The sequence below is a fragment of the Schistocerca piceifrons genome, chromosome 8 (genome assembly GCF_021461385.2).
Source record: "Schistocerca piceifrons isolate TAMUIC-IGC-003096 chromosome 8, iqSchPice1.1, whole genome shotgun sequence".
Taxonomy (NCBI): domain Eukaryota; kingdom Metazoa; phylum Arthropoda; class Insecta; order Orthoptera; family Acrididae; genus Schistocerca; species Schistocerca piceifrons.
In genome coordinates this window covers 374,860,784-374,873,186 of record NC_060145.1, presented here as the reverse complement: position 1 = coordinate 374,873,186, position 12,403 = coordinate 374,860,784, and the positions used below count along the sequence as shown (strand labels likewise).

Sequence of the window (12,403 nt, the reverse complement as noted above, 5' to 3'; positions counted from 1 at the left end):
AAGTGTGCTTCACACTAGCAAAGATGAACAAGTGCTCATAGCTTTTAAGGTATGTATTTTAGAGCCTATGTTTCCTGAAAGTTCTTTTTTTTTCATCTGTAATACCTCCTCTAAAATACGGAAAGTAAAGTACTTGCAGGCTGCCCATATAGCCTTGTCATTCAAGACAAATATATTTCTTCTGATGCAGACTGTTTACAGCTATACACCACCATTGTCACCTCAGCATTCATTGGATGTAATTCCCACACCAGCCTAGTTCAGAAGCAGATTTCCCTGGCCATTGCATCCAATCCTGATACTGCTGCTCCCTTCAAAACACAACTTAGGAGCACATCTCTTGTCACTCAGTGCTGTTCTTGTCTAGACTATATTAATTAACTGCTTCAGCGAGGCTGTGACTACCAAAAATCATTCCTTAAAATGAGGTCCATTCTGTCTTGACATTTTGCCCACCACACCTAAAATAGCTTTTCATTCAACCCCCCTCCCTCCCCCCCTTCCTGAGGTTAAAAATCTCTACTGTTTTTTCGATATGAGGCGAACATGATAATTACTGGCTCATGTTAATTCCTCCATGGTTATTTTCGCCCCTAGTTTTTCCACATACAATCTCTAAGAGCAGGTTGTCTGTATCTTCCACCTCGTTTTCTGCAATGCTGAAGAAACACAGGCTATTCTGTTGTAAATATGGTCTAGTTCATGAGGTGTAACTGATAGTATTTCTTCCAAATCTCACATCGTCTTTTCACACAAAGACATAAACTTTGCAAAGAACTAATTTCCGCAGTAGTATATACAACAGTTTTGTGAATTTTGGCTACTTGCTGTTACTGCATCTGCTATAGTGAGCACAATCAACAGTGGGAAGAATGAGTGTTTAAATGCCTCTGTATGTGCTGTAATTAATTTAATCTGGTCCTCATGGTCCCTCTGTAAGTGACAAGCAAGGTATTGTAGTATATTCCTAAAGTCATTATTTAGAATCGCTTCTTGAAACTTTATAAGCAGGGGTTCTTGAGATAGTTTATGTATACACCTTCAAGAGTCTGCCTTTTCAGCTTCTTCACCATCTTTGTGACACTTGAAGCAAACAAATTGTGACCATTTATGCTGTGCTACACCATATATGTTCAATATTCACTTTTAGTTCTGTTTGGTGCAGGTCCCAAACACTTGAGCAATATTCCAGACCAGGTTGCACGAGTGATTTGTAAGCAGTCTTCTTTGTAGACTGATTACATTTTCCCATTAATCTACCAATAAACAGAAATCAGCCACCTGCTTTATCTATGACTGAGTGTATGTAATTATTCAATTTCATATCCCTACAAAGTGTTACACTCAGGTATTTGTAGGAGCTGTGATTCATTGATACTATGAACATAGGAGAATATGTTTTTTTCATGTTGTGAAGTGCACAATTTTACGTTTCTGAAAATTTAAAGCAAGTTGCCAGTTTTTGCAGCATTTTGAAATCTTATGAAGATCTGACTGAATATTTATGCAGCTTCTTTCAGACAGACTTTGTCAAGTGCCTCAATAGAAATGTGTACAAAACCTTCCTAGTCCCAACTGAAATGTGTCATCATTATTTATGAAATATCATGAACATCATACTCAAAACTGTTAGGTACCAACATCAACAAGAGTTTGAAGTGGGTGAGAATGGATTCTGGAATGTGTCTGTAGCCAAACATTGGCACAAAAGCTGGTGAGCATCTGATTGCCATCCAGCAGTAGCTTCTAATGGTGTAATGTGCATAGACGGTCCAGTTAATCCTACAGTATTCAGTCTGTAATCCATGTGCACAACCATGTTCCTGAATTGCAAAAGAGAAATTGGACAGCTTGTGATGCAGACACATCTCATTAACTTCAATGTGGCAGATATTTCTATCCTAACTGTTACAGTGACATCAGTTGCTTTTAAATTTAATGTAGTTTATGAATGTTGCACTCCATAATATAAAAATGCTTCACGTTATTTATATGAGCATCAAAATATCACTCTTATTTACTCTGATGGATCTAAGGAAAGAGGTCTTTATGACTGTTCAACTAACAATAAATTTACTCTGTTTCTCATACAGTTCAGTGCGATTCTGAAGACAGTGTACATGAAGAGAATGAGTAAAAGGAACATTTCTGTTGTATACTATAGTACCTGGAGACACTGTGTCTGGTGTATGCAGTAAATAAAACTCTTTAGACAAAATAAGTCTTAATTGGATGAATCAACCATGTACTTGTGTAATGTACCTTTCAGTCCACTCAAATGAGGAGTCACTGTAATATGGTTAAGAACTGTGACTCATTGTTTTCCTTGGATGTGGGAAATCATCTACTTGGAATGCTTGTGGTGTAACAGCTCTGATGTCTTTCAGTGATGGTATGTTACAAGGTACTAGGATGGTAAGTTACAAGGTACTAGATGAGTGTTGATGTGACTTGTTAACCTTCATGTACATACATACATACTTACATACATACATATGTTAATCCATGTTCCATAGATCATGAATATGGCATTTCATAATGATGTGGAATGTGTCACTTTAACCTTCCGTCTGGCGCGGCTGTTCAATTTGATACACCTCGAAGTTTACTGTAAATTGTTTGTCAACAAGTGGCAGCACTGATGCCTACTCGCAAGTAGCTAGCCTTTTCCGAACGCTTGTCATTGTTTTGTGCTTCAGTGTCCATATGACTGCGATATATGTGCTGATTGATCAGTTTGATACACTGCGCCCGTTCATGTTGCGTTTCAACAATTTATTTCTTTGGTTATCAACATAACGTAGTAAGTAGTACAATGTTAATATACAATGTGTAATGCACTTATTTTCTTTTTGGACCGTTTAATCGTCAGTTTAGAATGTTTGAGTATCAGGTATCAAATTGATACTCTGCACCTGACTGCGTTATTTTATAGCAATTTTATCATTTTAGGTGTGAGACACTTGATCATGGCAGGCTACAGTAAGACGTACAACCTCCTTGACCGAAATCATGTTGCAGAAATACAAAAAATGTTGTTCGAAGAGGATAATGATGAAGTTCAAGAGGATTTTGAAGATGAAGTAGACACAAATTGTGATGACGCAGTTGAAGTTCGGCTGGAAGATTCAGAAACAGAGGAAAACGACAGTGAAGACGACGAGGAAGTACTTGAAGAAAGCCAGCATTATTATACTTGAAGGAACAAGGAGACAAAATGGAATGAAGTTCCACCAACACACAGAGTATGTTTCAGGGCCCACAATATTATTCGAAAGTTACCTGGTCCTATAGGTGCGGCGAAAGCATTTAGAACGCCTTTGGAATGTTGGAATTGCCTCATATATGACGACATTTTGTCAATTATAATTCTGTATACCAATCAGTATATTGAGAACATCAAAGCTTCTTTTCAGTGAGAGAGAGACATAAAACCTATAGATATTATTGAATTAAAAGCTATCATAGGTCTTCTGTTTTTGGCTGCTGTTAACAAAAGTAACAGACAAAGCTTAGAAGATCTGTGGGGAAGTGGTGGGGATGGAATTGAAAAATTTCATCTCGTTATGAACATAAAACGTTCCAAATTCATCATGCAGTGCCTTAGATTTGACAATCGTGTGACTCGCGATGAAAGGAGAAAATAAGACAAGATAACAGCGATTCGGGAAATATTTTCTCTGTTTGTACAGAATTGCCAGAAATTCTACACCCTCGGAGAAAACGTTACAGGAGATGAGAAACTTGAAGGATGCCGTGGAAGGTGCAGTTTTCGCCAATACATACCTAGCAAACCAAACAAATATGGAATTATATATATGCTCTTGTGGATTCCCAAGTATTTTATCTCTATAACCTGGAAATATACGCTGGGCTGCAGCCAGAAGGATTGTACCACGTTAGCAATAAACCTTCAGATGTTGTTCTGCGACTATGTGAACCAATTTATCAGTCAGGTCGAAATGTGACAGCAGACAATTGGTTTACTAGTATTGGTTTGATAGAAGAGTTAAGAAGAAAAAATCTTTCTTTTGTTGGGACGGTGAAGAAAAACAAGCGTGAGATTCCTCTGGAGTTTGCTACCAGTAAAGGCGGGGCTGTCCATAGATCACTTTTTGGCTTCAAGAAAGGCTGTACTCTAGTTTCCTACGTTCCTAAAAAGGGGACGTGTGTTATCTTGGCATCAAGTTTGCATGAAGATAATTCAGTAGATGCTGACAATGGAGATAAACAGAAGCCATCCATTGTAACATTTTACAATAGCACCAAAGGTGGAGTCGACACTACAGATAAGTTGACCGCTTCATACAATGTAGCAAGAAATGTGTGCCGTTGGCCCATGGTCATATTTTTTGTAATGATCAATATGAGTGGAATCAGTTCACAAGTAATTTACTATGGCAACAACGAGAATTTTATACGAAGAAAAGGATTCCTGAAGCAACTCTCACATGCGTTAGTTCTATCTCACTTGGTTCATAGATGCTTGGACACCTCAGGAATTCACAGAGATCTTCAACTGCGGCTACAACAATATAGGAAAACGTGTGAAGAAGAAGCAGAAGACACAAGCAGAAACGAAGAACAAGGGACTGGGATCAAGAGAAAAAGGTGTAATACCTGCACAGAAAAAAAAAGACTGACAAAATATTGTTGCAAAATGTGTCAGAAGCATATCTGTTTGATACACATTGAACCCTTTTGCTCTGAATGCGTAAAAATTCCGCATTTGTTACCACAGTAGTCAAAAAGTGACGATGAAACAAATGAATGAGTTGTAATATCATTGTTGTTCTGATCCAGTGTCATAATAGCCTTTCTGTAAAGATAATTGTCATTTGTAATGTGTCTTATTAGTGAAATAAGAAGCAAATGAAAGAGCGACATTTTTATCATTTGTTACTAAAGCCCAACATTGATGATACGAAATCTGAATGATGAATATTTGTACTGCACTTGTGCTCATATGTCATCTTTGTCTTTATTTAAATATATTTGGCACTTATAATATGTTTTGTGAACAGAATTTAATAAACGGTGTGATCAATTTGATACACCACGCCCAATCTCGCTGCGACAAACACCGCGCCCGACATAAGGTTAACATAAGTTTTCTTTACACACAATAATTAATTAATTATTTTTACAGGTACTACATTATATCTAAAAATTCATCTATTGAGTAGAAGGAGTTGTCATTCAGAAATTGTTTTAATTTGCTTTTAGAAGTTGGTTGGCTGGCTGTCAGACTTTTAATTCTATTTGGCAAATGATCAAAGATTTTTGTGGCAGCATCATTTACCCCTTTTGTGCCAAAGTGAGATTTAGTCCAGAATAGTGAATAACATCCTTTCTTCTAGTGTTGTAGCTAGAATTATTTTTGAATTGGGATGGGTTATTAATGACAAATTTCATAAGTGAATATATGTATTGCGAAGGTACTGTGAATATCCCGAGTTCCTTAAATAAATGTCTACAAGATGATCTTATAGGGGCCCCAGCTATTATTTTGATTACACACTTTTGTGCTATGAATACTTTCTCTCTTAATGACGAATTGCCTCAAAATATGATGCCATATAAGTAGCTGAACCTAACCGTTTCAGCAGGTCATCGTTGTGTTTCTCCCAATTTAATTTCTTATCAGTGCACACACCCAGAAATTTTGAGTATTCTGCCTTAGCTCCAGACTTCTGTTCATAGTATATATTTATCAATGGTGTTATGCCCTTTACTGTACAGCATTGTATAAACTGTGTTTTCTCAAAATTTAGTGAGAGTTCATTTGCAAAGAACCACTTAATAATTTTCTGAAAGACATTATTTGTAATTTCCCCAGCTGATTCTTTCTTCTTGGGTGTGATTACTAGTATCATCAGCAAAGAAAACTAACTTTGCATTTTCATGAATATAGAGTGGCAAGTCATTAATATACACTCCTGGAAATGGAAAAAAGAACACATTGACACCGGTGTGTCAGACCCACCATACTTGCTCCGGACACTGCGAGAGGGCTGTACAAGCAATGATCACACGCACGGCACAGCGGACACACCAGGAACCGCGGTGTTGGCCGTCGAATGGCGCTAGCTGCGCAGCATTTGTGCACCGCCGCCGTCAGTGTCAGCCAGTTTGCCGTGGCATACGGAGCTCCATCGCAGTCTTTAACACTGGTAGCATGCCGCGACAGCGTGGACGTGAACCGTATGTGCAGTTGACGGACTTTGAGCGAGGGCGTATAGTGGGCATGCGGGAGGCCGGGTGGACGTACCGCCGAATTGCTCAACACGTGGGGCGTGAGGTCTCCACAGTACATCGATGTTGTCGCCAGTGGTCGGCGGAAGGTGCACGTGCCCGTCGACCTGGGACCGGACCGCAGTGACGCACGGATGCACGCCAAGACCGTAGGATCCTACGCAGTGCCGTAGGGGACCGCACCGCCACTTCCCAGCAAATTAGGGACACTGTTGCTCCTGGAGTATCGGCGAGGACCATTCGCAACCGTCTCCATGAAGCTGGGCTACGGTCCCGCACACCGTTAGGCCGTCTTCCGCTCACGCCCCAACATCGTGCAGCCTGCCTCCAGTGGTGTCGCGACAGGCGTGAATGGAGGGACGAATGGAGACGTGTCGTCTTCAGCGATGAGAGTCGCTTCTGCCTTGGTGCCAATGATGGTCGTATGCGTGTTTGGCGCCGTGCAGGTGAGCGCCACAATCAGGACTGCATACGACCGAGGCACACAGGGCCAACACCCGGCATCATGGTGTGGGGAGCGATCTCCTACACTGGCCGTACACCACTGGTGATCGTCGAGGGGACACTGAATAGTGCACGGTACATCCAAACTGTCATCGAACCCATCGTTCTACCATTCCTAGACCGGCAAGGGAACTTGCTGTTCCAACAGGACAATGCACGTCCGCATGTATCCCGTGCCATCCAACATGCTCTAGAAGGTGTAAGTCAACTACCCTGGCCAGCAAGATCTCCGGATCTGTCCCCCATTGAGCATGTTTGGGACTGGATGAAGCGTCGTCTCACACGGTCTGCACGTCCAGCACGAACGCTGGTCCAACTGAGGCGCCAGGTGGAAATGGCATGGCAAGCCGTTCCACAGGACTACATCCAGCATCTCTACGATCGTCTCCATGGGAGAATAGCAGCCTGCATTGCTGCGAAAGGTGGATATTCACTGTACTAGTGCCGACATTGTGCATGCTCTGTTGCCTGTGTCTATGTGCCTGTGGTTCTGTCAGTGTGATCATGTGATGTATCTGACCCCAGGAATGTGTCAATAAAGTTTCCCCTTCCTGGGACAATGAATTCACGGTGTTCTTATTTCAATTTCCAGGAGTGTATATAAGAACAATAAGGGACCAAAGACTGAACCCTGTGGGACATCATTCTTGATAACTCCCCAGTTAGAGGACTCTGTTGCTTTTTGCAGACTACCTGTACTGTTAATTTCAACCTTCTGCAATGTTCCAGTTAAATATGAATTAAACCATTTGTGCACTGTCCCACTCATATCAAAATACTTAAGCTTATCTAGAAGAATTTCATGATTCACACAATCAAAAGCCTTTGAGAGTTCACAAAATTTCCCAAATGGTGATGTTCGGTTATTCAATACATATTGTTAAGAAGTAGTCAGCCACTGGTGGTTCGTATCTGCTTTTCAGACTTCCCATTCATTTGCGATCTGGCCTAAATCGTAAAATTTATGATGTGACTTTATTTTCCTGTTTGTGTCTATAACAATCTCTAATTCCCAGAAAGCTGCTTGTGAAAGTTATATTTCAGAGGCATATTTCATCAACAAAACATCTTACTGTTATTACATTAACAGAAAATTAATTTTTAATTTTGCTGTAAATATAAATATTTGAATATGGTAGATGAAGATGAGAAGGCATGATGTGTTTGATCAACAACAGAAATCCTTTTCTTTTAGTTTAGCTGTTCTACCTGGTCATGTAGATATGAATATGCAAAAAGGGAATGTACATGAGAAAGGGAATACTGTATTAAAAAATTCAGCCAATTTTAAGAACAGATACAAAATGCAGCCTTGTTCCTTCACACATAATCTCAAGATTTTCCAAACAGTTACATTTCACCATTCTCCATTTCTCTGTGGTGGTTTTGTAGCCTTGTTCAGTTTGTGTGATCCTGAGAGTTCCACAGATCCTTGTTAAATTACTTTCCATTATCTAGTTTTATGCTAGTTTTCAAGTGAATATTACGAAAAATTGAGAATATTATAATTTTATCATCACTTTTATCAGTCTGGAAGCTCATGCTTCTTCTTTTTGTGCATCTGATCACTGTGAAACATCTGCATCCTGCAGTTGAATATAAGACCCGTAAGTTACAGGTGGCCTAAACCCAAAGCTTGTTTTGAACACTGTAGTACTTTATTACACATGATCCTTTTGGAAGTTGGATGCTCGATACTCTTCTCTCCCACCATCCTTTGAACTAAAATATCCATCAAACGAAGGAATATAAGGGAAACGGCAAACAAGAAGAAGCGACAAAATGATAGGACATGTGTTAATACAGTAGAGAATGACGTCCTTGGTACTAATGGGAGCTGTAGATGGTAGAACCTGTATAGGGAGACTGAGACTGGAATGTGTACAACAAATAATTGTCGAATTAGGTTGCAAGTACTGCTCTGAAATAAACAGATTAGCACAGGAAAGGAATTTGTGTCGGGCCATGTCAGCCACAGTCAGGAGACTGATGACTACAAGGGAAAAAAAGAAAACCAACCACACTTTACAACACATACCCTTTAATGTGGACTCCCACCCATCATACATGTTAGTACTTTTCACAGTGAAAACTCATTCTAATAGGTGAGCTAAGCGGTAAGTGACAGAAAAACTCCAAGGGCTGGCTGAGGATCAGAACTGGACCTCGTGACTATAGATTGACTGTTAGCCATGATACCACACATACAAGCAATATATACTTTCTCACTGTTTTGGGAATGTCTTCCAAAACAATATTTTTTGTTTACTTCATTTTTCTTCCACCACTTTCCAATAACTGATTTATATTGTTATCTCTGTTTATTGTTGCAGAGCACTGTAGATGGAGCAGAATATGATGCAGCTGGACAGTCAAACCCTGATGATGATGATGGTGGTGGTGATGATGATGATGATGCAGAAGGGGATGAGGATGATCCAGAAGAGGAAGAATGTCCAGATGAGAACGATGGTTCAGCTGAAAGTGACAATGACAATCGGAGCTATAGTGAAGAACTGTAAACCTGTATCAGACAACAAGTGCTTGCATTTTAACCATGCACTTAGGATGAGTTCTGCTTTACATCTGTATATAGTATGTGTGAAGTAAAATTTTTAAATTAGGACTCTGATTTTTAATGAACTCATCTTGAAACTGATGGTGCTACATAAATTGTACATATGTTATTTTACTATGTTGAAATTAAAGTTAGATTGTTAATAACAAATAAATTATAATTATTATAAAGACTTTTTGCAATGTTTCCACTCTTTCAAGTCAATAGTTCCCACAATCTGTGATGACTCTCGCGTGCTTTGTTTCTTTGTTTATTGTCCTCAGTGTCAACTTACTGGCTGAAAAAATAGGTGTTGGAAGTGTGACTACTGTCTACTGTAAATAATGCAGCCGATTGGTGCACCATTGCATTTCACAGTCTTTTACTTCCACTTTTTGCAACTCCCCATGTACACATTTAATATGGCCAATGCATTATTGTTTTAACTTTCGATAAGCCTCATTAATAATTTTCAGGCGAACATCCACATACTGCTACAATAGTTTACTATTGAATACCTACGAGCAGTAAAAACCTAACCACAAAATTCACAGTTCTTGAAGAATAGAAAGGTATGTATGGAACAGACGCGGTCATTGTTTTAACACATGGCCTAATTGTGTAACACTTATTTCACAGTTAGGTTGAAGCATTGTTGTTGTTCTAATCAACACAGGTTTCTCGTCTGAAACTCGGCTGTGGACTGACTGTCTCGGGACAAAAATTTGAGCCCTTATATATCATCACAATAATAGGCCCTGAAACTACACATTGTTCAATGTTTAATTTACAGAAATTATAATTAAAACTTAGCTCATTAAATTAACCGAGTACATCGAAAAATTGGTTCTTTTTAACAGTTTCTTCTGGTGGCCAAGCGGTTCTAGGCACTTCAATCTGGAACCGCGCGACCGCTATGGTCGCAGGTTCGAATCCTTTCACGTGGTCCTAAGGAGTCAGTTAACCCCGCGGCTCTCCGCTGTCACTGCCTCTCGATTCTTGACACGTACCTGGACAGTGAAGTGGTTTACACCAACAGCTCGATGGCTGATGGGCACATTGGGTTGGCATATGTTCATGAAGGATGTATTGAACACCACTCCTTGCCAGATGGCTGCAGTAATTTCTCTACAGAGCTGGTGGCCATTTCTCATGCTCTGGAGCGCATCCCCTCATGCTCTGGCAAGTCATTTCTTTTCTCTGCTGACCATGAGCAGCCTACTAGCTATCGACCAAGAGCTACCCCCACCATCCTTTGGTAACAACCACCCAGGAGTCCATCAATGCCCCGGAACGGACCAGTCGTTCCATGGTGTTTGTGCAGACCCCAGGCCACATCGTAATCCCAGGAAATGAACTTGCTGACAGGCTGGCCAAACAGGCTACACGGAAACCGCTTCTGAAGATCGGCATCCCTGTAACTGAACTGCGATCATTATTATGCTGCAAAGTTTTTCAGCTTTGGGAGATGGAATGGCATAATCTCAGTACGCACAGCAAACTGCGTGCCATTAAGGAGACTATGAATGTGTGGAAGTCCTCCATGCCAGCCTCCTCCAGGGAATCTGTGGTTTTCTGCTGGCTCCGCATTGGCCATACGTGGCTAACACATCCTTTGTCACGAGGACCCACCTCCGTGTCACTGTGGTCACATATGACTGTCACCCACATCTTGCAGGACTGCCCAATTGTAGCCCTCTGCGGCGGACTTTTAATCTTCCCAGCACCCTACTTTCGGTGTTAGGTGACAATACTTCAACAGCAGATTTAGTTTTACATTTTATTCGTGAGGGGGGGTTTTTATCGTACCATCTAAGGGTGGGCATTTAGCTTTCTCTCCGAGGCCGCCACCCTCCCTCCATTTTAACTCTGTCACACTTTCTTTGCATTTGTTTGTCTTAATGGTCATTTTTTCCCTACATGTGTTCATCTCGCCTTGTCTTTTGGGGGTGGACATTTTAATGTGTTACAGAGTGGCTGGCTCATCCACTTTTATTATTGTGATCAGCCAGCCCAAACCATCTGCTCTATGGTTTTTAATACCTTCTCCTACTTGTGGTGTATGTTTTCCCATTTTTTTAGTTCGTTCCAGTCATTTCTTTTGAGGTGTGGTTTCCCATTCCTTTTCCCCCTTTTACTTTCTCAAACATACTTTGGGTGTTTTTGTACTTTCTTGCATCAGGAAACTTGGACTGATGACTCTGTTGTTTGGTCCCTTTATACCTCAAACCAACTATCCAACCTTTGGCCTCGTGATGTGTAGTTCCTTAGCTGACATTTTCATTAACTCCCTTGAATATAGCTTCTTCAAAATGAGGTCAGAATTAATGAGTAAAATATGGTTTTATGTGTGTTATGTAGATGATTTAATTTTTGCATTTGATGGAGCTGACCAAGAATTATATTTATTACTTAACACCTTTAACAAGAAAATTAAATTTATAAAACAACAAAAAAAAAAAGAAAAAAATCAAAACAAGAAAAGTGACTTAAATTTCTTTGATCTGAAATTATGCATACAGAATGGCAGTGTCACTTTTGGTATTCATCATAAGACAACCTACTCTGATAATATTATTCTATCAGATTGTTCCCACCCACAGGCTCATAAAGTTGCGTTTTTCCATTCAGCAATACACTGTGCTTTAACAATGCCTCATTCCCTATACAATTTTCAGAAAGAAATTAATTTGAGTAAGACTATTGCTAGCAATAAAGGTTGTAAACAAGACGTAGTTGACAAGATACTTAACAACAAAATGGTAAATAAAAAATTTTCAACATTAGATGACAACAAACTGAAGAGTAATGAAGAGGGAAATGGCAAGTTCATTTCGATACCATTTTTAGGTTTTTAGATTAGATTATATTAGTTTTTCGTTCCGTAGATCCATGCTGAGGAGATCCTCGTGGATGTGGAACATGTCAATTTTATGTTATTTTATTATATTATTATTATTATTATTATTATTTTTAAAGCTGAAATAACAATACTAGTAGTATGAATAAATACAATACATCATTTGTTTCTATTAAAAATTTCGCCAATGGAGTAGAAGGAGTTGGCCAGTAGTAAGTCTTTCAGGC

General features: G+C 39.7%; 1 protein-coding gene across 3 annotated transcripts in view; it reads left to right on the top strand.

Moving 5' to 3' along the window:
• Positions 1-9,452, top strand: part of LOC124711891 (Fanconi anemia group D2 protein) — a 206,393-nt gene extending 196,941 nt beyond the window's left edge. For 2 of the 3 annotated variants that reach the window (XM_047242136.1, XM_047242138.1), the window contains exon 25: positions 9,093-9,451. In XM_047242136.1, coding sequence (XP_047098092.1) covers positions 9,093-9,281 — 189 coding nt within the window. In that variant the 3' untranslated portion in view covers positions 9,282-9,451. Of the gene's footprint in view, positions 1-9,092 lie in introns of all 3 variants that reach the window. The other variant, XM_047242137.1, reaches the window with a different exon arrangement.
• Positions 9,453-12,403: the final 2,951 nt, after the last annotated feature.